The sequence below is a fragment of the Odocoileus virginianus genome, chromosome X (assembly GCF_023699985.2).
Source record: "Odocoileus virginianus isolate 20LAN1187 ecotype Illinois chromosome X, Ovbor_1.2, whole genome shotgun sequence".
NCBI lineage: Eukaryota > Metazoa > Chordata > Mammalia > Artiodactyla > Cervidae > Odocoileus > Odocoileus virginianus.
Window position 1 is genome coordinate 3,097,351 of NC_069708.1, and position 23,516 is coordinate 3,120,866.

A 23,516-nucleotide genomic window follows, 5' to 3' on the forward strand; every position below is an offset into this window, starting at 1 on the left:
TAGATGACCTCTTTCAACTCTGAAGTGTAATTTCATATTCAGAATCTAAACTGGAAAGCTCAAATAACAAAATGGTGGTGGGGGGAGGGGGGGAAGAAGGAGCTACATAACGATAACTATCCTAATACTGACACAGACAGGACACAGTCCAAAGAATATTATTAACCAAACATAGTCACTACCTCTCGGGGATGTCTACTCAATACCTACCCTGTAAAATTATCCTCCAATCCCATAGAAAAGCCTATCCTCAGCAGATACATTTGTACTGTGTGAACACGCTCCTGAGGTCACAGATGATGGACAGGTGTGTTCACCAACCTAGGCAAGCCTCTAAGATTCTCTCTTCCAGGAATATGGAATTAGGACTGAAAAAGAGCCCCCAAGCTGGAACCAAAAGACTTGTAAATTCAGGAGCTAGAGAGCAAAAGAACATCTTCTGCCCCTTGCACAAAGAAGCAGAGAAAAACAACATACAGAGATAATGTCAATTTCCATCTTTTACTGCTAGAGAACCAAATCTAATCAAATTCCCTACTGACAGTCAATTGTATAAGCTTTATATATGAAGAACCACATATTAAGTTATTAAGCCATACATAAAACTGTTGACTGTATGACTACTAGTTAGATTAAAATTCATGTGATATAATTCAAAAGGATCCTTTTGAAAAAGATGTTTAATGGACAGAATCGTTAATAAATGCTTTCATGGCCAAAATTTAAAAGCCTGAAAATAACAAGTGTTACAGGAAAAGGGAAAAATTCACATACATGACTGGTAAGAGTATAAAATGGTACAACAACTTAGGAAAACAATCTAACAGTGTCCTTTCAAGTAAAACATACACTGTCCAACGCAACCCAGCAAATTCACTCTTTAGGTATCCCCAAAAGTGAAAGCACATACCCACAAAAAGAACTGTAGAAGAATGTTCACGGCAGCTTTATTAATAACAGCCCCAAACTGAAAATAATCCACATGCTGATCTCAGGGGAACAGATAAGTATGAAATACATCTCAACAGTAAAAAGGAAAGAACAGCAATAATGCAACAACACAGAGGAATCTCAAGAAAATTACACTGAAAAAAAAAGCCAGATACAAAAGAGTGCATACTGTATCACTCCATTAATCTGAAATTCTTGAACAGGCAAAATTAAGCTATGGTGAGACAAAAACCACTACAATACTGTAAAGTAATTAGCCTCCAACTAATAAAAATAAATGAAAAAAAAAAGAAAAAAAAGTCAGATCAATTACTGACTGATGGAAGAGGGGATTGACTATAAAAAGGCAAGTGAAACATATCACAACTTAAGGGATGAAGCTAAAGCACTGCTTATAGAGAAATTTATAGTTGCAAATATCTAAATTAAAAGAGATCTCAAATCAATAACGTCACCTTCTATCATAAGAAACTAGAAAAAGGGCAAAGTAAATCAAAGAAACCAGAAAAAAGGAGGTAATAAAGATTAGCACAGAAACAGAACAAAAAAGCAATAGAGAAAACTCAAGGAAACCAAGGTTGCTTGTTTGAAAAGATTAACAAAATTTATAAACCTCTAGCTATACTGAAGTTTTTTCTTCAGTAAAAAAACCTTTTCTTCAGGAAAAAAAAGATGACTCAAATCACTAAAATCAGGAATAAAAGGAGGGGACCATCATTACTGACCTTCAAGAATTACAGTGATTAAAAGGGAATAATATGAACAATTTTATGCCAACAAATCAGATAACCTATACAAAATGGACAAATTCCTAGAAAAGACAGAAACTACCCAAAGTGACCAAAAGAGAAATAGAAAATCTGAACAGACCTATAACAAGAGACTGAGTTAGAAATTTAAAAAAGAGAAGTCTAAGACCAGATAACTTCACTGGCAAAAATTAAAGTATTAAAACAAATCCCACATGAACTCTCCCCAAAAACCGAAGAGAAGGGAACTCTTCCCAATGCATTCTATGAGGCCAATATTGCCCTAATACCAAAACCAGACAAAGACATTTACAACTATACACCAACAGCCTTTATGAATACAGAAAAAAACTCAACAAATACTAGCACATCAAATCTAGCCATATACAAAAAGGATTATACACCAAGTGGGATTTATCTCAGGAACAAAAGTTGGTTCAACAATCAATATAGCATACCATATTAAAAGAATAAATAACAAAAACCATATACTGATCATCTTAATAGATGCAGAAAAGGTAGTTAAGAAAACCCAACACTATTTCATGATTAAAAAAAAAAACACTTAAACTAGTGCTAGAATGGAACTTTCTCATACTGATAAAGGCCAGCTGTGGGAAACTTTCAAGTAACATAATATTTAATAGTGAAAGACTAGATGTTTTCCCCTAATATCAGGAACAAGAAAAGGGTGTCTGCTCTTGCCACTTCTATTCAACTGTACTGGAGGTTCTAGCCAGGGCAGTTAAGCAAGATAAGGAAATATAAGGCATCCAGATTGAAAAGGAAGAAATCAAACTTTCTCTATTCACAGACAAGATGATACTGTCTATAGAAAATCCTAAGGAATCCACAAACTATTATTACAACAACTAATAAATGAGCTAAGCAAAGTTGCAGGATACAAGATCAATATACAAAACTCAGTTATATTTCTCTACACTAGCAATGGACAAACCAAAAATGAAATTAAGAAAACATTCCATCTGCAACTGCACCAAAAAGAATGAAATATTTAGGAATAAATTTAATAAAAGTGCAAGACTTGTACACTTAAAACTAGAAAACATCTTTGAAAAACATTAAGGACATAAATAAATGGAAAGACTCGATTTTCATGAATTGGAAGACTTAACATTACTAAGATAGCAATATTCCCCAAAGGGATCTACAGATTCAATATAATCCCCATCAAAATCCCAGCAGGTATTTTCGCATAAATTGACAAGAGATTCTAAAACAAACAAAATGTGACATGTATCGCTACAATGGAATATTCAGCAATAAAAAGGAATGAAGGACTAATACATACTACAACACAAATGAATCTCGAGAACAGCATGCTAAGTGAGATAAGCCAGACACAAAAGGTCACATAAGATTCTATATGCAGGAAATGTACAAAAAACACAAATCTATAGAGGTGGAAAGATTAGTGGTTGCCTAGATCTAGAAGGGATTGAGGGAAGTACGGGCTAAAAGGAAGAGGGTGTCTTTGGGGAAAAATGAAAATGTTCTAAAAGGGATTATAGTGCAGTTAGCAAACTCTGGGAATAAACTAAAAGCCATTAAACTGCACACTTTAGATAGGTAAATTACAGAGTCTGTGAGTTACATCTCAATAAAGCTATGAGATAAAAGACACGGAACCAGTCTGAGTCTCCTCCTACCCAACACTCCCCCTTCTGACCACGAAGAAAGGATATGTTTCCTTTTAGAAGGAAAAGCTAGAATGCCATTACCTTTTAGAGGGAAAAACTAGAACACCAAGCCCTTTGCTTATCTTCCCCCTTTAAGCACTATTTTTAATTTCAATTTCAAGAGTTCGCAGTTGAATACAAACCTCTGCAAATCTCTGTGCCTCTGAAGCAACTCTTTGCACTGTTGTAAAACAAATGTTGAATTCCTGAATGATGGAAGGATACAAACTGTTGAAGTCCAGAAGCAAAATGAACTTATCATAAAAACCTGCAAGGAAAAAAGGCCCATGTTACAAAAAGTCTTTGGCAAAACACCATATTAGAAGTACTATATTATGACTCCATATATTACCCAGAGCTGTGAGGCAGACAAAAGGAGACAAGGGGTCGATTATCACCTGTAAATATATATCAGAGTGAAAAAATCAGGTAACCAAAGACAAAGAAAGAAGAGATCCTGTCTGGCATTGAAAGCTCAACAGTCCCCCGAAAGTACTCCATTATTATGGGCAAACACTCCCCCTCATATCAATTACTTTATGTTTTTTTCATTTACTAGATCCTATCAACTCTCCTTCAAGAACGCATTCCTTTCCACCTATCCTCCCCCACTACTCCTCAAATATTGAGTGATCTCTACCAGCGAGTGGTTATACGTTTTTTTTTTACAATCACACCTTCAAAGAATAAAACAGGCAGCCTATTTACCTGTATACAAACTGCTAAGATCAGACAAGAGATGTATACATAAATGTCAGTAGAGGAACGACCCACCCTTTTTACTAGCAAAGGGTGAACAGAAAGCTACTGTATTTCTCTAGGACATTTACAAAGAGTTATCTTCACCTTCAGAAGAAACTGAATAGAAGTAAATGTCCACAGTTAAGACAATAACAACAACAGCAAGCATATACCAACAGCTTACTCTGTGCCTGGTACTATTATTCCTTAAATCCCAGTATGGTATTTTTCTTATCGCCGGACCAGGGATGGAAACCGTGTCTCCTGCCTTGGAGGGCAAATTCTCAACCACTGGTCTGCCAGGGAAGTCCTGACAAATAGCTATATATTGGGCTGGAGGTTGGCAAAGATCAAATTCAGCCTATCTCTTTTTGTACCACTCATGAACTAAGCAGAGTTTTTATATCTTTAAATGGTCGGGAAAAAAATTGTACAAAGACTATTTCAATGACATGTGAAAATGACACAAAATTTAAATTTCAATGTCCATAAATAAAACTTTCTTGGAATACAGCAAAAAAAAAAATGATTCACATTAATCCCATGTTAAAAGACTGGCAAACAAGATTTTCACATGAACATAAGAAAATAAGTAAGGTCATTATGAAACCTACACACTAACGTACAAAACACAACTCAGGTCTTTTAGTTTTCTCAAGCTGACTGTGCATTAAGAAGTCCCTTCACATCAGGGACAAAGCCATCCGCTGCCCAGCCTTACCAACTTTGGGATCCAAGACCAAGCCTCCAGAATAAGCTGCTTTCTTACGTCCTTTTTTGTATTTATTGGTATCTCCATCAATATCTTCATCTTCATCTCCCTAATATCAAATGGAAGATAACTTCACCAGCTAGCAACTCATGAACCAATTTAGAAGGTTTATGATTTCCCCCTTTCCAATTGCAGTACACAGTTCTAAGATACTTTACTTTCAGTTAATGGTCCTCTGGGGAAAGACAATTACTGTAACGTTCATGAATCCAAATGAATGCCAAGCATGGTACTTACCAAAACAGACACTGTATCTGAGTTGATAAATATCCAAATTCTACTTTAAAATATTTCTGAATAATAGAACTTCACATTTTTAAATCAATGGACACTAAAAATTCAACTATTCATGTTATATAAAATTTGAGATTCTAAAAGTTCTCTTATATTCGTTACTCTAACATTCATGATATAAAAATACAAAATATTTTATATAGATATTACCATTATTCTCATTATTAATATGGACACCTTAAAATAAGTACGTCCATATGCTGAAAATTCTTTTCCAAGTAGTTTAATTAGCAAACATTTAATACTCAGCAGAAGTCAACCTCCTCTAAGTTAATCCTTTACTAATTTTAATAATGTACATAAAACAAGCACAACAAAAGAACCAGAGTCATTTTAACATTAAACTCCCATTCTAAATTGATTACTATCCGTGCTGATAAAACAGTAGCTAAGCTAAATTTTACTTCTGGTGTGATGGAGGCTACTTCAGAAACCTGACTGTGGTGACCTTAATCCTACTAGAATATAAAAATGCAACCACACAACACAAAAATAAAGGCTTAGGGGTTCAAGGAAATAAAAGGTTCAACTGGTAGTGCTAACCCGGCAAAACACTTTTCATCTATGGTCACTCATCAGAGGCCTAATGCCTCCCTCAAAGAATTTCATATTTCACAAATAATTTTTATCTGTACAGAGAATAGTAGAGAAGGAAATGACCATACCAAAACAATGGAGCAAATAGGATACAGTTTCTACTTATCTGTGGGGTAGATGTTATCACAGCCCAAAGAAAAAAACTATCTTGTTAATAAAAAGGGGGGATATAAAAAACCAAAACACTATACAATTGTGCACCCACCAGTTTTTGCTGAGGCTTTCTGAAAGTCTGCTTGTCAGGCACAATATAGTTGTTTTCATAAAATGCATGAAGTAACAAGAACTCATTACGCTCGGATCGTCCACCCATCAGCGTCCTAGACTATTAAGTAGAATTTTTTTAAAAAAACTTGAGCTCAAAACCACAATAAACAAAAGCAACGTCAAATTGATAAATTTAATCATAGTACCTCTTTCAAATTCACTCATCATATCAAGGGCTGCTTTAAAAAAAGGCAGGGGGTACTAAATTATTTCCAGCAGCTTCTTTAACCATTACGGTTAAAAGGAGACAAAGAGAGCTTAAAATACCAACAACTCGGGCTATTTCTTTACTCTCAAATGGACCATTCCACAAATCAGACACATCCAGATGTCAGAGACAATCCTTATGTTCACCCAAATTTCAACATACTGCACCTGGCTTTCCTCCCCTTCTCCCAAGCAGTTCTTCATTTTACAAAAGAAGCCCAGCTTTCAAAATACAAGTTACTCATTTTATAAGCATGCATTTAGACTCATTATCATATAACAACTACCCCAAGAAAACACTGGATCCAACAGGAAATGCTTTTTCCCCCTTTCTAAGTTAAATTTACCATAATGTTCCCAGCGATGTTAGTGATCTGCAATGCTAATGGGAGAACATTTAGCTCACACATGATCTGCAAAATGAACCTGGCATCTTTCCAGGTGTGCTCCAACAGGTACAATAGATGAGAAGAGTCACTGTACAGAAAAGTAAGAATGAAACAGAATCAAGTAATTAAAAGAAACAATGATTACAATCAGAATTTCATAAAGCATTACAATAAATTTTTGGTTACGTAACTTAAGAGCAATGGCACCTCACATTGGAAACAATTTAAAATAAGGTCAATATGAAATTAGGAATTCATTCATACCATTGATCCCAATGCCCTTCTCTAAAACAAACAAAAAAAATCACACTAAGATAAAGCTATATGTTAACTACAATCTGAAAACACCCTAAATCCTTTCATTCATTTCATCCACTAAATATGTATTACATACCCACTCAATGCCAGACATTGTTCTAAATTCTGGCTGTGAACAAAAGAGACAAAAAGTCCTGTCCTTATGGGGGAGATAGAATACAACTTAAATTTTTAATATGTGGTATGTTAAATAAGGCTAAGTGTTAAGAAGAAAAGTTAAGAAAGGAATATCAAGAGCAGAGAGAAATTTTAGTTAGGGAAGCAAGGAAGAGTCCACTGAGAATAAAGATCCACAAGAGGTGAGAGGGTAATTCTTTTGGATGGGTAAATCTGAGGGAAGAACATTCCAGGCAAACAGAACAGCACATTCAAAAAAAAAAAATTAAATTAAAAAAAAATGTATGCCCTAGGCTGAGCATAAATCTCGCAGTTCCAATACCAAGAAGGAGACCAATGGCTCCAACAGAGAGAATGATGGAGAATAACAGAAGATAAGGACAGAGTTAATGGCAGAGAGACCCACTGTATAGGACCTTGTAAGTCAAAATAAATGCTTTGGTTTTTACTCTGAATGAAACAGAAAGTCACTGGGAGATTGTAAGTACAGTGCCATATCCGACTTCACTTCAGCACAGGAGCTCTCGTTCCTGGGTTGAGAACAGACAACAAGGAGTCAAGGGCAAAAGCAAGAAGTCGAGTAAGGAGGCTAATATAAGACCCAGTGACCTAGGAGAAAGAGGATGGTGGCTTGGACCAGAGTGGGTCCAAGTGAAGAGAAAAGAAGTGGTCAGATAGAGACATACTTTGAAGATGGAGCTGACAGGATTTCCTGATGCATGGAACATAAGATGTCAGAGAGAGGAATCATAGATGCCTCAGAGGTTCCAGGCTGAGGATGACTTTGGAGGTTTCCAGTGATACTGGAAAAGTAAGAGAAACAAGGAAGAGAAAGTCAGGAGCTCAGTTTTGGAACAGGCTGAGTTGGAGATTCATATCAGACATTAAGTGGAACAGGGAGATAGACATGAGTCTGAACTCAGGAGAGACATCCAAGGCGAAGGTGTGCTTAGAGGCATCAGCACCCATGTGGTATTGAAATTTCCTGCAACTCGATGAGATCACCCAGGCAGGGAGCGCAGTCAGAAAGAGAAGCAGTTTGAGAACTCAAGAGGAACAGGCAGAAAGAATGCAAAATGGCCATAGGGGTAGGAGAAACCTTATGTAAGAAATAATCAAGCAAAAAGTTTCCATTATGCAAAATGAATTAAGATCCAGAAATCTAATGTACAGCAACATGGTGACACTGAATAATTTATTATACACTTGAAACTTCCTAAGAGGAAGAAATCTTAAGTGTCCTCATCATAAAAAAGAAAAGAAAAAATTAGTGCTTGTGTGAGGTGATGAGTGTGTTAATTAGCTTAACTGTAATGATTTTTTCACAATGTATATCAAACATCAAGCTGTATACCTTAAATAAAATACAATTTTTATTTGTCAGTTTGACCTCAACAAGGCTGGAAAAAAGAAATAAGCAGCAATATCTCCAGATAATTGAATCACTTTTCAGATTTTATATTTCCAAAATATTTGCATTAATTTCTGAATTAATGAATTAAGGGTGGAAACCTAAATATCACATCAATTTTCAAACTGCTCTCAGGAAACATCAAGATGGTGTTAAATGAGGGAGATATTATGATAAAATTAGAATAATTCAAAAGGCAAAATAATTCACATCACTAAAGGAATGGAGATGTGATGCTGACATGAAGACAGACAATTTCCCCCTCCACAGCACCACATGCTCCTGTTCCTCCAGCCTATGATGATTCTGGCATCTCAGCTAAATTCAGGACAGACAAATTCTGAAGCATTCAGGATCATACCTGTACATGTTTCGTATATTTTCAATTGGGATTACAATCCTTTCAGTTTTCAAAATCTGTTGAACAAGTTCAGATAAATGGTAGCTTTTACACCGAATCAATTCTTTCGCCGAAATTTCCACATCACAGATCATTCGGCCACAGGTAGCATTTCTTTCACCAAATCCACTCCTGCCCTACAGGCGAGGACAAAAAGCAAATCCCATGGAAGAGCAGACACTGACATTTCGTTCTAACTTGATTTGAGGCTAGACCCAAAATTACAATGATGAAACTTTCATTCTTCCATTCATACATTCATTGAGCCATCATTCAAATATTTTTGAACATTGACTATGTATCTGACACTGTTCCGGGCACTCAGAATATAAGGGATACAGCAGTTAGCAAAGTAGAAAAGATACCTGATCTCATTTGAAATACACAATTTAAAAAATTATATAATTTTGGGAGGTAATAAGTATATGGAAAATAGAACATGGTGACGGGAACAATGAATTTGCCGGAACTACATCTTAAATAGGGCGGTCAGGGTAGACCACACTGAGAAGATGCCATATAAAGAACCCTGAAGCGGGTAAGGAGTAAGCAACGCCAGCACCTGGATGATGTGTTAATAATGACTCTATTGTCTTAAAGAGATGAACAGGAAAAGCAGCAAGAGCACTAGCTTCCAACTCCAATCTGCAGCAGTGGAATTCTCTGGAGAATATTATAAACGGTACAGATTCCTAAGTTCTCTGATGAAGCAGCATTCTGTTTCACTGGTAAGATTTAAGTAAAGACTTCAAGCAAAGAGCAGTGTCAGAGTTTAGCAAATGAAGGTGCTTCATCCAAAACCCACCACAACCCCCCTTTATCAAGCAAGCAGGCAGAATGAAAAGGGACAAGCCATCCAAGAGTCAGATGGGCCTGGGTTCAAAATTTTAGTTCTTGCCTTTACTAGCTCTAGGATCTTGAACAAGCTCTGCCCCCTCTGTGAGAATGTACCCCTAAACCTGCAACTGCTCACAGAGAGGACAATCACACAGGCGAATCAGTGTCTGATCCCTCCCGTTCTTCCTTCCCATCTCCTTCCTGAACCCCACAGCTCTGTTTCTTAGGGATGCCCAAGTGGAGTTAATAAGCATGTGCTATCTGTAGATTCTAAAAGCTAAATTTTAAAATTACCAGTGGTTACTAATAAAATGCTAAATTCAAAGGAAAAGGGGTTTAGTGCCAAAGTTAAAATGTCCCATCATAAGGCAACCGATTCCAAGTCAAAGAAGCACAAGGTGCAACCTGGTAGCTACTCAATATACAGAAGCCAAAACAGAGAAGATAGATTTGAAAATTATGATTACCCCGAGCTTTGGCATGTTGGATCGCTTCAGCCGACCTATCTTGGACCAGAAAGGAACTTTGCATACATTAATTCTCTGCAGTAGCACTTCCAGTTCAAAACCATAAATATTATGACCCTAGTCAGAAAAAGAAGGCAGCCAATAACATTATAAGAAACATAAATTAAAGGATTTATCATCATAATGCATAGAATTTCTCTGCCCTTTCTTTTTCTGGTCTCTAATTGAACGCATCATGCGCTTACCTCCGATTGGGGTCCTTTCTTCTTCAGGAATTTATTCATCAGCAGCATTCATTAGCCTTGACATTAACAAGGCTGCTAAGCAGATTGCTGGAATAAACTTTATTTTATCCTAATTGATGCCAGGTTCATATGATGTCTTTTAATTTGCAACTTATGCCTCACGTCTCTCAGGCAAATGCAAATTTTAATGTTCCATACTTTTCAGGTCATCAGTAGAAGCTGTATTCAAACAATTTCATTTTACTTCCTTACCAACCGAGAACCCAGCTATGTTGTGTGACAGTTTATACAGACTTCTTAGAAAACTTGGGAAGTACACCCAGTTTCTTCTTAAAAAACTGAGTTCAAACACAACTGATTTTGACTTTTAATCAACATGCAACAAAATAAACAGATAATAACACTCCATAGTTCAAATAAGAAACTTGTTAAAAACATGGAAACAAAACTATTCTGAGTAAAAAAAAAAAAACTCAAAAAGATAACCATATTTTCCAAGTCTATACTAATAATTTCCATCATGTGAATTATGCTTATTTTAGAATAGAAGGACTAGAGATCTCTTCAAGAAAATTAGATACCAAGGGAATATTTCATGCAAAGATGGGCTCAATAAAGGACAGAAATGGTATGGACCTAACAGAAGCAGAAGATATTAAGAAGAGGTGGCAAGAATACACAGAAGAACTATACAAAAGAGATCTTCATGACCCAGATAATCACAATGGTGTGATCACTCACACTCACCTAGAGCCAGACAACCTGGAATGTGTAAGTCAAGTGGGCCTTACGAAGCATCACTAAAAACAAAGCTAGTGGAGGTGATGGAATTCCAGTTGAGCTATTTCAAATCCTAAAAGATGATGCTGGGGAAGTGCTGCACTCATATGTCAGCAAATTTGGAAAACTCAGCAGTGGCCACAGGACTGGAAAAGGTCAGTTTTCATTCCAATCCAAAAGAAAGGCAATACCAAAGAATGCTCAAACTACCGCACAATTGCACTCATCTCACATGCTAGTAAACTAATGCTCAAAATTCGCCAAGTCAGGCTTCAGCAATATGTGAACTATGAACTTCCAAATGTTCAAACTGGTTTTAGAAAGGCAGAAGAACCAGAGGTCAAATTGCCAACATCTGCTGGATCATTGAAAAAGCAAGAGAGTTCCGGAAAAACATCTATTTCTGCTTTATTGACTATGCCAGAGCCTTTGACTGCATGGATCACAATAAACTGTGGAAAATTCTGAAAGAGATGGGAATACCAGACCACCTGACCTGCCTCTTGAGAAACCTGTATGCAGGTCAGGAAGCAACAGTTAGAACTGGACATGAAACAACACACTGGTTCCAAATAGGAAAAGGAGTACGTCAAGGTTATATATTGTCACCTTGCTTTTTTAACTTATATGCAGAGTACATCATGAGAAATGCTGGACTGGATGAAGCACAAGCTGGAATCAAGATTGCCGGGAGAAATATCAATAACCTCAGATATGCAGATAAAACCACTCTTACAGCAGAAAGTGAAGAAGAACTAAAGAACCTCTTGATGAAAGTGAAAGAGGAGAGTGAAAAAGTTGGCTTAAAGCTCAACATTCAGAAAACTAAGATCATGGCATCTGGTCCCATCACTTCATGGCAAATAGATGGGGAAACAGTGGAAACAGTTGCTGACTTTATTTTCTGGGGCTCTAAAATCACTGCAGATGGTGACTGCAGCCATGAAATTAAAAGACGCTTGCTCCTTGGAAGAAAAGTTATGGCCAACCTAGACAGCATATTAAAAAGCAGAGACATTACTTTGCCAACAAAGGTCCGTCTAGTCAAGGCTATGTTTTTCCAGTAGTCATGTATGGATGTGAGAGTTGGACTGTGAAGAAAGCTGAGCACCAAAGAAGTGATGCTTTTGAACTGTGGTGTTGGAGAAGACTCTTGAGAGTCCCTTGGACTGCAAGGAGATCCAACCAGTCCATCCTAAAGGAAATCAGTCCTGGGTGTTCATTGGAAGTACTGATGTTGAGGCTGAAACTCCAATAGTTTGGCCACCTGATGCAAAGAGATGACTCATTTGAAAAGACCCTGATGTTGGGAAAGACTGAAGGCAGGAGAAGGGGACAACAGAGGATGAGATGGTTAGATGGCATCACCAACTCGATGGACATGAGTTTGGGTAAACTCCAGGAGTTGATGATGGACAAGGAGGCTTGGCATGCTGCAGTTCATGGGGTCACAAAGAGTTGGACACAACTGAGCGACTGAACTGAACTAGCAAAATAAACTATATGAAGTTTAAAATCAGCTAATAAACAGATTTACTTGTTATTAATTTTAATTAAAGATACATACCACTATACTGATGGCAAGTTTGTCTATTAAACTCAGAGACCCAAAGGACATGAGCAAGTCTCATTTCCAAATTCTCATGCCTGGGATTAGGGACTCAAACCCATGTCAGGATTCTCTCATTTTGGTTCAGATTTCTCACAGTCTTGGGTCTAACACCCTAAGGTAGGCCAGCTAAACCTACATATCTCCTTGGGGCCCAAGAGGGAGAATGTTAGTAGACTGGATGTAGGCCTGGTGCTGAGCCAGAGGACCACAGGAGGGCACCATGGACAGAATCTTCCCAGCACTTTCAAGATGGGTCTTGAAAGATCATTAGAGAAGTGGGTACACAGACACTGGTAACAACCTATAGGCTCTCAGTACTTCGGCTACACTGTCATCCAGAAAGGGGTTCAAGAACAAAAATGAACAAAGAAACGTATGGCAAACATTTTTCACAAGGCTTCCATGTAACTAAATTACTGCTATTTCACTTAAAATACAGGCATTTATATTACTTCCATCCAAAAATCCCAAAAGCATGGTATAATTTGACTGCTCTATGAACCCAAGACAAAAGGCAGAACTCCTACCAAGGCATCTACAACCTAAGTCCTAAAACCTATGTTTAGAGGATACAAAGCACAATGTTGTTTTAGGACTCTTCGGAACTGAAGCAAAGAACTCAATGAATTACTTTATGACCTCTTATTATTTAGTAGGAGCATATTTGGTCATCAAGATAAAAAAAGACTCCTATTCATGAGCTCTCAAAAGAATATGTCACAGAGATCCACTGGGCTCATAAAATTAAAATACTTAAATTTGAGGGATATGCACCAAACCAAAGGAATTCACTCCTGTGACCACTATACAGCTGGGCCTCTATGCCAAAATTTGAAGCTATTAACAGTTGACGTGAGTTTACTTTTCTTCCAGGCAGCTCTCAACTGTAACAGGAGTATCCTAAACTTCAAGAGTAATTCATAAGTTGCTTTTCCATTAGAGGGGAAAAAAACTATCCTGTAGTTGGCTGGGGTTTTTCTCCTTTCTATTAGCAGAAAACAGACAAATTCCTACCAGTTCACAAGGTCACTTCACTCTGAAAAGATTCTCTGCTGCTCAAAAAGTACCAATCAAGGCACCCTGAAAAGAACTAAAGAATCAAGAGCTTCCCAAAGACATGATCAAAGATCTACTCACCACAATGATATCAGGATCAATTTTGTGAACTTTTGCAAGGACAAAACCTAGCAGTGTTCTTTCCGTGGCAGCAACCTCAACCTTCACATTCTGTTAGAGAAAAACATACCAGTCACTTATCTCTATACTCAAGTACTATTCCCTGGCTTTCTGCTTAAGCACAGTAAGATTGCTTAGGGTTTAAAAAAAAAACATGCATTTCAAAACAAAACGCAGCAATGAAATTCCTGATTCTAGATTTCACAGTAATACTTGCACAAAAATCTCTGAGGAGCTCATTCTGGTAATAAGCATGTGAATGTAGCAAGATTTTAAGTACTGAGCACTATCAAGTGCAGAAATGTCCCTCCACAGGGACTTTCTTGTGCATCTGGACACATTTTATAGCATAAGAATCAGAGAACCTATCAAAAACATTATTTACTTTCCTATATAATTCCTGGTAGACTTTGCTGTTTATGTATTTACTACATAAAGAGATCCCAAGGACTATAGAAACTAATCCCAAACAGTGGTATAAAAACCCATAAATAAGACACTAGACTAAAAACAAACATACATGTAAGAACTATAAGCATCTTATGAATAAATAAAACCTAGCTACACACAAAAGGTTTCCACAACTCAACAGAAACCAGGTATTCAAAAGATGCACTTTATTAAGAATCTTAAAATTAAGTTGATGGCAATGTTTTCTACCACTAGCTCAGCTACAAAATGTCAGTTTGACTCTAATGGAATTTTCCTAGATCATTTTACTTACTAATTCAGGGCACTCCATAAATAACAGCCTGATCCAATAGTACCCCCAGACTACTGGACTTCTCAAACCAATTTAAAGTAAGTGGAACCCAGTAAGGTTGCTATTAATTTTGTCAAGTGAAGACATTAAAAAAACAAAAATAACCGACAAATTTACCAACACAGGCATTTCATAAAGGAAAAAACATACTCTCCAAAAAAGAAATTTTTTATATTGAATACATTTACTTTTATGAAGTCTGTCAGACTTTATTTGGGGGGGCTCCAAAATCACTGCAGATGGTGACTACAGCCATGAAATTAAAAGACACTTGCTCCTTGGAAGAAAAGTTATGACCAACCTAGACAGCATATTAAAAAGCAGAGACATTACTTTGCCAACAAAGGTCCATCTAGTCAAAGCTATGGTTTTTCTAGTAGTCATGGATGGATGTGAGAGTTGGACTATAAAGAAAGCTGAGCACCGAAGAATTGATGCTTTTGAACTATGGTGTTGGAGGAGACTCTTGAGAGTCCGTTGGACTGCAAGGAGATCCAACCAGTCCATCCTAAAGGAAATCAGACCTAAAGATTCATTGGAAGGACTGACACTGAAGCTGAAATTCCAATACTTTAGCCACCTGATGTAAAGAACTGACTCATTGGAAAAGACCCTGATGCTGGCAAAGATTGAAGACAGGAGAAGAAGGGGATGACAGAGGATGAGATGGTTGGATGACATCACCAACTCAATGGACATGAGTTTGAGTGAACTCCAGGAGTTGGTGATGGGCAGGGAGACCTGGCGTGCTGCAGTCCATGAGGTTACAAAGAGTCGGACACGACTGAGCGACTGAACTGAACTTTTATGAAAACTCACATTATACTACTCCTCCCCCCATTTTATTAAGGATCCATGAAAACTTCATGAAGTATACTGGGAGCTTAGAGATCACTAATCAAATATAGCCATCCCACACCAACCTTCCCAATAAATGTCACCTTTAATATCCACAGCACCCTCAACTTCTCTTGACTTCCTTCAAGCTAGTGAGGTGAGGGTGAGAGGGTAGGGCAGGCTTTAGCCAATATTTAGCTAAAACAGTAATCAAGTCATCATGCAATTTTGGAAAAGTTTCCAATTAAGCTATCTGAAGGGTGGGTTTGAGACCCTCATCTATTAATAAGGTGTCAAATCCTATTATTTCCAGGAGGTGAAACATTTAAACACTGTTAAACATTTTTAGTTTTAAACTTCTAATATTGTTTTAATGGGTTAATGCCATAGTCCCAATCTAACAAGAATAGGTCTAACAAATTAACATAGAAAACAGCTTATTTCTACTAATCCACAGCATTCTCCTTTTCTCTTTTTAAACAAATAGATATTTCATGTTTAAAAGGAATAAATAATGAGTTATTTACCTTTTCCTTAATGCTTTCTTTGAAATCATATGGAAAAATGCAGTCCTTTGGTTTAGACACAACTGTAAAAAGGAAAAAAATAAAGATTCTAACACCCGTCTTCATCCAATTTCAAGTACACATACACTGAATGTCTCTGAACAGAAACTGTCTTAATATAAATTCTCCTTAATGTCTAAAGAATCACCAAAACAAACTATCCTAAAACTCATATGGAACCACAAAATACCTTGAATAGCCAAAGCAAACTTGAGAAAGAACAAAGCAGGAGGCACCACATACCTTGATTTCAAACTATATTACAAAGCTACAGTAATGAAAACAGTATGGTATTGGCATAAAAACAGACATATAGAACAATGGAACAGAACAGAGTGCCCAGAAATAAACTTAACATAGTGTATAACATAGTCAATTAATTTATGACAAAGGAGCCAAGACTATACAATAGAGAAAGGACAATCTCTTCAAAAAAGTACGTTGGAGGGGGGAGGAGCCAAGATGGCGGAGGAATAGGACGGGGAGACCACTTTCTCCCCTACAAATTCATCGAAAGAACATTTGAACGCTGAGCAAATTTCACAAAACAACTTCTGATCACTAGCAGAGGACCTCAGGCGCCCAGAAAAGCAGCCCATTGTCTTCAAAGGGAGGTAGGACAAAATATAAAAGATAAAAAGGGAGACAAAATAGCTACGGACGGTGACCCGTCCCGGGAAGGGAGTCTTAATAGAGGAAGTTTCCAATCACCAGGAAACCCTCGCACTGGCGGGACTGGGGGAAGTCTTCGGCAATCTAACTGGGAGGAAAAATTAAATAAGGCCCACAGATTACGTGCCTAAAAGCAACTCCCAGCAGAAAAGTACCTCAGACGCCCGCACCCGCCAACAACAAGCGGGGGTGGAACGGAGAGGAGCGGGCGGCATTGCTTAGGGTAAGGACCGGCCTGAAGACCCTGAGAGCAATCGGAGGGAGCTTTTTTTAAATGGTGGGACAAAATTAACCGGCCGGAACACACTGCCTGCGGTTCGCAAAACAAAGGGACTGAGAAAGTCCAGAAAAGAGCCGGCCCGTCCCCGCTGGAGGTAGGAGGCAGGGGGAAGGGGAAAAGGGCAAACTCAGCCCCTGAGAAGCCACCCCCTCCCACACTGCAAGCAGGCCCCCCGTTCCTTTCTAAAGACTTCCTGAGACCCAACTGGCGGCGCGCCCTGGGGTCGCGGAGGGGAAAAGCGCGCCGTACCCAGGGAGAGTGCGCCCAAGCCTCTGGCTGCCTGGGCCGCTCAGGCCGGGGAAGGCACAAAACGCATGCGCAACCGAATCTGCGCATTTGTGGAGTACCAGAAAACTGGAGCCGCACTCAACGCAGGGCCCGCTGCATATAGAGCAGCCGGGAGCCTGAGCAGTGTAGACGGGGAAAGCACTGACACCCGTGAGCTGGGCAAACCCAGTGTGACCGGAACACGGTGAGTGCTAGCCACACGGAGCGGTATCTGTCTGCAGCGCCCCGCCCTCCCCGTAGCAGGACTAAACTGAACTAGCGAGCCTAAATAAGAGATCACCTCCGCCCACCTGTGTCAGGGCGGAAATTAGACACCGAAGAGAAGCCAAAATAAACAAAGGGAACCGCTTCAGAAAGGACCGGTGCAACAGATTAAAATCCCTGAAGGTAACACCGACTACACCGGAAGGGGCCTATAGATATCTAGAAGTGTAAGCTGGAAAGCTGAAATTGAACTGAACCTACACTGACCGCAACAACTCCAGAGGAATTCCTAGATATATATGTGTTTTTTTTTAATTTATTAAAAAAAAATTTTTTTTTCTTTCCTTTTTTTTATTTTTTCTCTTTTCTTTTAAAATTCCCTATTACTCCCCCATTACTCCTCAACTTTCATTTTCATATATTTTTACGATTTTTTAATTAGGAAAAAAAATTTTTTTTCTTTTTCTTGTTTTTCTCTTCTATTTCCTTTTAAAGTCCTCTAATACTCCTCTATTATTCCTTAATTTTCATTTTCATTTCACTATAACCTTGCCAAAAAAAAAGAGAGAGAGAGAGAGAAACCCTATTTTTAAACCAAACTTCATATACATTTCTAATTTTTTTGTGTGTTTTTGTTTTTGTTTTTAAATATTTCAAAGAGTCTAACCTCTACACTAGATTTTTAATCTTTGTTTTTCAGTATGTGATATAAATTTTGGACATTTAAGAATCCAATATTCAGTTCCCATTTCTATTCAGGAGTGTGGTGATTACTCTCCCACTTTTGACTCTCTGTTTTCTACCTCAGAACACCTCTATTTCCTCCTTTCCCCTTCTCTTCCCAATCCAATTCTGTGAATCTTTGTGGGTGTCTGGGCTACAGAGAACACTTTGGGAACAGATAACTGTGTGGATCTGTCTCTCTCCTCTTGAGTCCCCTTTTTCTCCTCCTGCTCACCTCTATCTCCTTCCTCCCTCTCCTATTCTTCATGTAACTTTGTGAATCTCTCTGGTTGTCTCTCACAGTGGAGAATCTTTTCACCATTAACCTAGAAGTTTTATTATCAGTGCTGTATAGTTGGAGAAGTCTTGAGACTATTGGAAGAATAAAACTGAAATCCAGAGGCAGGAGACTTAAGCCCAAAATCTGAGAAAACCAGAAAACTCCTGACTACACGGAACATTAAGGAATAAGAGACCATCCAAAAGCCTCCATACCTACACTAAAACCAACCACCACCCAAGAGCCAATAAGCTCTAGTACAAGACATACCACGCAAATTCTTTAGCAACGCAGGAACATAGACCTGAGTGTCAACATACAGGCTGTCCAAAGTCACACCTAACACAGAGACCCATTGCAAAACACATTACTGGACACTCCACTGCACTCCAGAGAGAAGAAATCCAATTCCACACACCAGAACACTGACACAAGCTTCCCTAACCAGGAAACCTTGACAAACCAATCATCCAACCCCACCCACTGGGTGAAACCTCCACAATAAAAAGGAACCACAGAGCACAAGAATATAGAAAGCCCACTCCAGACACAGCAATTTAAACAAGATGAAAAGGCAGAGAAATACCCAACAGCTAAAGGAACATGAAAAAAGCCCACCAAGTCAAACAAAAGAGGAGGAAATAGGGAATCTACCTGAAAAAGAATTTAGAATAATGATAATAAAAATGATCCAAAATCTTGAAAACAAAATGGAGTTACAAATAAATAGCCTGGAGACAAAGATTGAGAAGATGCAAGAAAGGTTTAACAAGGACCTAGAAGAAATTTTAAAAAGTCAATTAAAAATTAATAATGAAATAAATGAGATCAAAAACACTCTGGAGGGAACCATGAGTAGAATAACAGAGACAGAAGATAGGATAAGTGAGTTAGAAGATAAAATGGTGGAAATAAATGAAGCAGAGAGGAAAAAAGAAAAAAGAATCAAAAGAAATGAGGACAACCTCAGGGACCTCTGGGCCAATGTGAAACGCCCCAACATTCGAATCATAGGAGTCCCAGAAGAAGAAGACAAAAAGAAAGGCCATGAGAAGTTACTCGAGGAGATAATAGCTGAAAACTTCCCTAAAATGGGGAAGGAAGTAGCCACCCAAGTCCAAGAAACCCAGAGAGTCCCAAACAGGATAAACCCAAGGCGAAACACCCCAAGACACATATTAATCAAATTAACAAAGATCAAACACAAAGAACAAATATTAAAAGCAGCAAGGGAGAAACAACAAATAACACACAAAGGGATTCCCATAAGGATAACAGCTGATCTATCAATAGAAACCCTTCAGGCCAGAAGGGAATGGCAGGACATACTTAAAGTAATGAAAGAGAATAACCTACAACCTAGATTACTCTACCCAGCAAGGATCTCATTCAGATATGAAGGAGAACTCAAAAGCTTTACAGACAAGCAAAAGCTGAGAGAATTCAGCACCACCAAACCAGCTCTTCAACAAATACTAAAGGATCTTCTCTAGACAGGAAACGCAGAAAGGTGGTGTAAACGTGAACCCCAAACAACAAAATAAATGGCAACGGGACCATACCTATCAATAATTACCTTAAATGTAAATGGGTTGAATGCCCCAACCAAAAGACAAAGGCTGGCTGAATGGATACAAAAGCAAGACCCCTATATATGCTGTCTACAAGAGACCCACCTCAAAGCAAGGGACACATACAGACTAAAAGTGAAGGGCTGGAAAAAAAGATTCCGCGCAAACGGAGACCAAAAGAAAGCAGGAGTCGCAATACTCATATCAGATAAAATAGACTTTCAAATAAAGGCTGTGAAAAGAGACAAAGATGGACACTACATAATGATCAAAGGATCAATCCAAGAAGAAGATATAACGATTATAAATATATATGCACCCAACATAGGAGCACCGCAATATGTAAGGCAAACACTAACGAGTATGAAAGAGGAAATTAATAGTAACACAATAATAGTAGGAGACTTTAATACCCCACTCACAGCTATGGATAGATCAACTAAACAGAAAATGAACAAGGAAACACAAACTTTAACGGACACAATGGACCAGCTAGACCTGACTGACATCTACAGGACGTTTCACCCCAAAACAATCAACTTCACCTTTTTCTCAAGTGCACAGGGAACCTTCTCCAGAATAGATCACATCCTGGGCCATAAATCTAGCCTTGGTAAATTCAAAAAGATTGAAATCATTCCAGTCATCTTTTCTGACCACAGTGCAGTAAGATTAGATCTCAATTACAGGAAAAAAATTATTAAAAATTCAAACATATGGAGGCTAAACAACACGCTTCTGAATAACCAACAAATCATAGAAGAAATCAAAAAAGAAATAAAAATATGCATAGAAATGAATGAAAATGAAAACACAACAACCCAAAACCTATGGGACACTGTAAAAGCAGTGCTAAGGGGAAGATTCATAGCATTACAGGCCTACCTCAAGAAACAAGAAAAAAGTCAAATAAATAACCTAACTCTACACCTAAAGCAACTAGAGAAGGAAGAAATGAAGAACCCCAGGGTTAGTAGAAGGAAAGAAATCTTAAAAATTAGGGCAGAAATAAATGCAAAAGAAACTAAAGAGACCATAGCAAAAATCAACAAAGCTAAAAGCTGGTTTTTGAAAAAATAAACAAAATTGATAAACCATTAGCAAGACTCATTAAGAAACAAAGGGAGAAGAACCAAATTAACAAAATTAGAAACGAAAATGGAGAGATCACAACAGACAACACTGAAATACAAAGGATCATAAGAGACTACTACCAGCAACTCTATGCCAATAAAATGGACAACTTGGAAGAAATGGACAAGTTCTTAGAGAAGTATAACTTTCCAAAACTGAATCAGGAAGAAATAGAAGAGCTTAACAAACCCATCACAAGCAAGGAAATAGAAACTGTAATCAGAAATCTTCCAGCAAACAAAAGCCCAGGACCAGATGGCTTCACAGCTGAATTCTACCAAAAATTTAGGAAAGAGCTAACACCTATCTTACTCAAACTCTTCCAGAAAATTGCAGAAGGTAAACTTCCAAACTCATTCTATGAGGCCACCATCACCCTAATTCCAAAACCAGACAAAGATGCCACAAAAAAAGAGAACTACAGGCCAATATCACTGATGAACATAGATGCAAAAATCCTTAACAAAATTCTAGCAAACAGAATCCAACAACATATTAAAAAAATCATACATCATGACCAAGTGGGCTTTATCCCAGGAATGCAAGGATTCTTTAATATCTGCAAATCAATCAATGTAATACACCACATTAACAAATTGAAAGATAAAAACCATATGATTATCTCAATAGATGCAGAAAAAGCCTTTGACAAAATTCAACATCCATTTATGATTAAAACTCTCCAGAAAGCAGGAATAGAAGGAACATACCTCAACATAATAAAAGCTATATATGACAAACCCACAGCAAGCATCACCCTCAATGGTGAAAAATTGAAAGCATTTCCCCTGAAATCAGGAACAAGACAAGGGTGCCCACTCTCACCACTGCTATTCAACATAGTTTTAGAAGTGTTGGCCACAGCAATCAGGGCAGAAAAAGAAGTAAAAGGAATCCAGATAGGAAAAGAAGAAGTGAAACTCTCTCTGTTTGCAGATGACATGATCCTCTACATAGAAAACCCTAAAGACTCTAGCAGAAAATTACTAGAGCTAATCAATGAATACAGTAAAGTTGCAGGATATAAAATTAACACACAGAAATCTCTTGCATTCCTATATACTAACAATGAGAAAACAGAAAGAGAAATTAAGGAAACGATACCATTTACCATTGCAACAAAAAGAATAAAATACTTAGGAGTATATCTACCTAAAGAAACAAAAGACCTATACATAGAAAACTATAAAACACTGATGAAAGAAATCAAAGAGGACACAAACAGATGGAGAAATATACCGTGTTCATGGATTGGAAGACTCAATATTGTCAAAATGGCTATACTACCCAAAGCAATCTATAGATTCAATGCAATCCCTATCTAACTACCAACAGTATTTTTCACAGAAATAGAACAAATAATTTCACAATTTGTATGGAAATACAAAAAAACCTCGAATAGCCAAAGTAACCTTGAGAAAGAAGAATGGAACTGGAGGAATCAACCTGACTGACTTCAGACTATACTACAAAGCCACAGTCATCAAGACAGTATGGTACTGGCACAAAGACAGAAATATAGATCAATGGAACAGAATAGAAAGCCCAGAGATAAATCCACGAACCTATGGTCACCTTATCTTCGACAAAGGAGGCAAGGATATACAATGGAAAAAAGACAATCTCTTTAACAAGTGGTGCTGGGAAAACTGGTCAACCACCTGTAAAAGAATGAAACTAGAACACTTTCTAACACCATACACAAAAATAAACTCAAAATGGATTAAAGATCTAAATGTAAGACCAGAAACTATAAAACTCCTAGAGGAGAACATAGGCAAAACACTCTCCGACATAAATCACAGCAGGATCCTCTATGACCCACATCCCAGAATTTTAGAAACAAAAGCAAAAAAAAAAAACAAATGGGACCTAATGAAACTTAAAAGCTTTTGCACAACAAAGGAAACTATAATCAAGGTGAAAAGACAGCCCTCAGATAGGGAGAAAATAATAGCAAATGACGCAACAGACAAAGGATTAATCTCAAAAATATACAAGCAACTCCTGCAGCTCAATTCCAGAAAAATAAATGACCCAATCAAAAAATGGGCCAAAGAACTAAACAGACATTTCTCCAAGGAAGACATAGGGATGGCAAAAAAACACATGAAAAGATGCTCAACATCACTCATTATCAGAGAAATGCAAATCAAAACCACAATGAG

General features: G+C 37.7%; 1 protein-coding gene and 1 non-coding gene across 6 annotated transcripts in view; both read right to left on the bottom strand.

Moving 5' to 3' along the window:
- Window positions 1-23,516, bottom strand: part of POLA1 (DNA polymerase alpha 1, catalytic subunit) — a 300,499-nt gene that overhangs the window by 247,311 nt on the left and 29,672 nt on the right. For 4 of the 5 annotated variants that reach the window (XR_011485784.1, XM_070462007.1, XM_070462010.1 and 1 more), the window contains 8 exons: window positions 16,158-16,219; window positions 13,992-14,081; window positions 10,218-10,334; window positions 8,875-9,050; window positions 6,626-6,755; window positions 6,010-6,129; window positions 4,863-4,962; window positions 3,544-3,668 (listed from right to left, as the gene is read on the bottom strand). Coding sequence is in view for 4 of the 5 variants with exons in the window: in XM_070462007.1 (XP_070318108.1) it covers window positions 3,544-3,668; window positions 4,863-4,962; window positions 6,010-6,129; window positions 6,626-6,755; window positions 8,875-9,050; window positions 10,218-10,334; window positions 13,992-14,081; window positions 16,158-16,219 (920 nt within the window). In the remaining variant the exon portion in view is untranslated. The remainder of the gene's footprint in view (window positions 1-3,543; window positions 3,669-4,862; window positions 4,963-6,009; window positions 6,130-6,625; window positions 6,756-8,874; window positions 9,051-10,217; window positions 10,335-13,991; window positions 14,082-16,157; window positions 16,220-23,516) is intronic. The other variant, XM_070462009.1, reaches the window with a different exon arrangement.
- Window positions 4,150-4,279, bottom strand: LOC139033190 (small Cajal body-specific RNA 24). Its single transcript, XR_011485818.1, has one exon. It is a non-coding gene; the product is annotated as a small Cajal body-specific RNA 24 (non-coding RNA).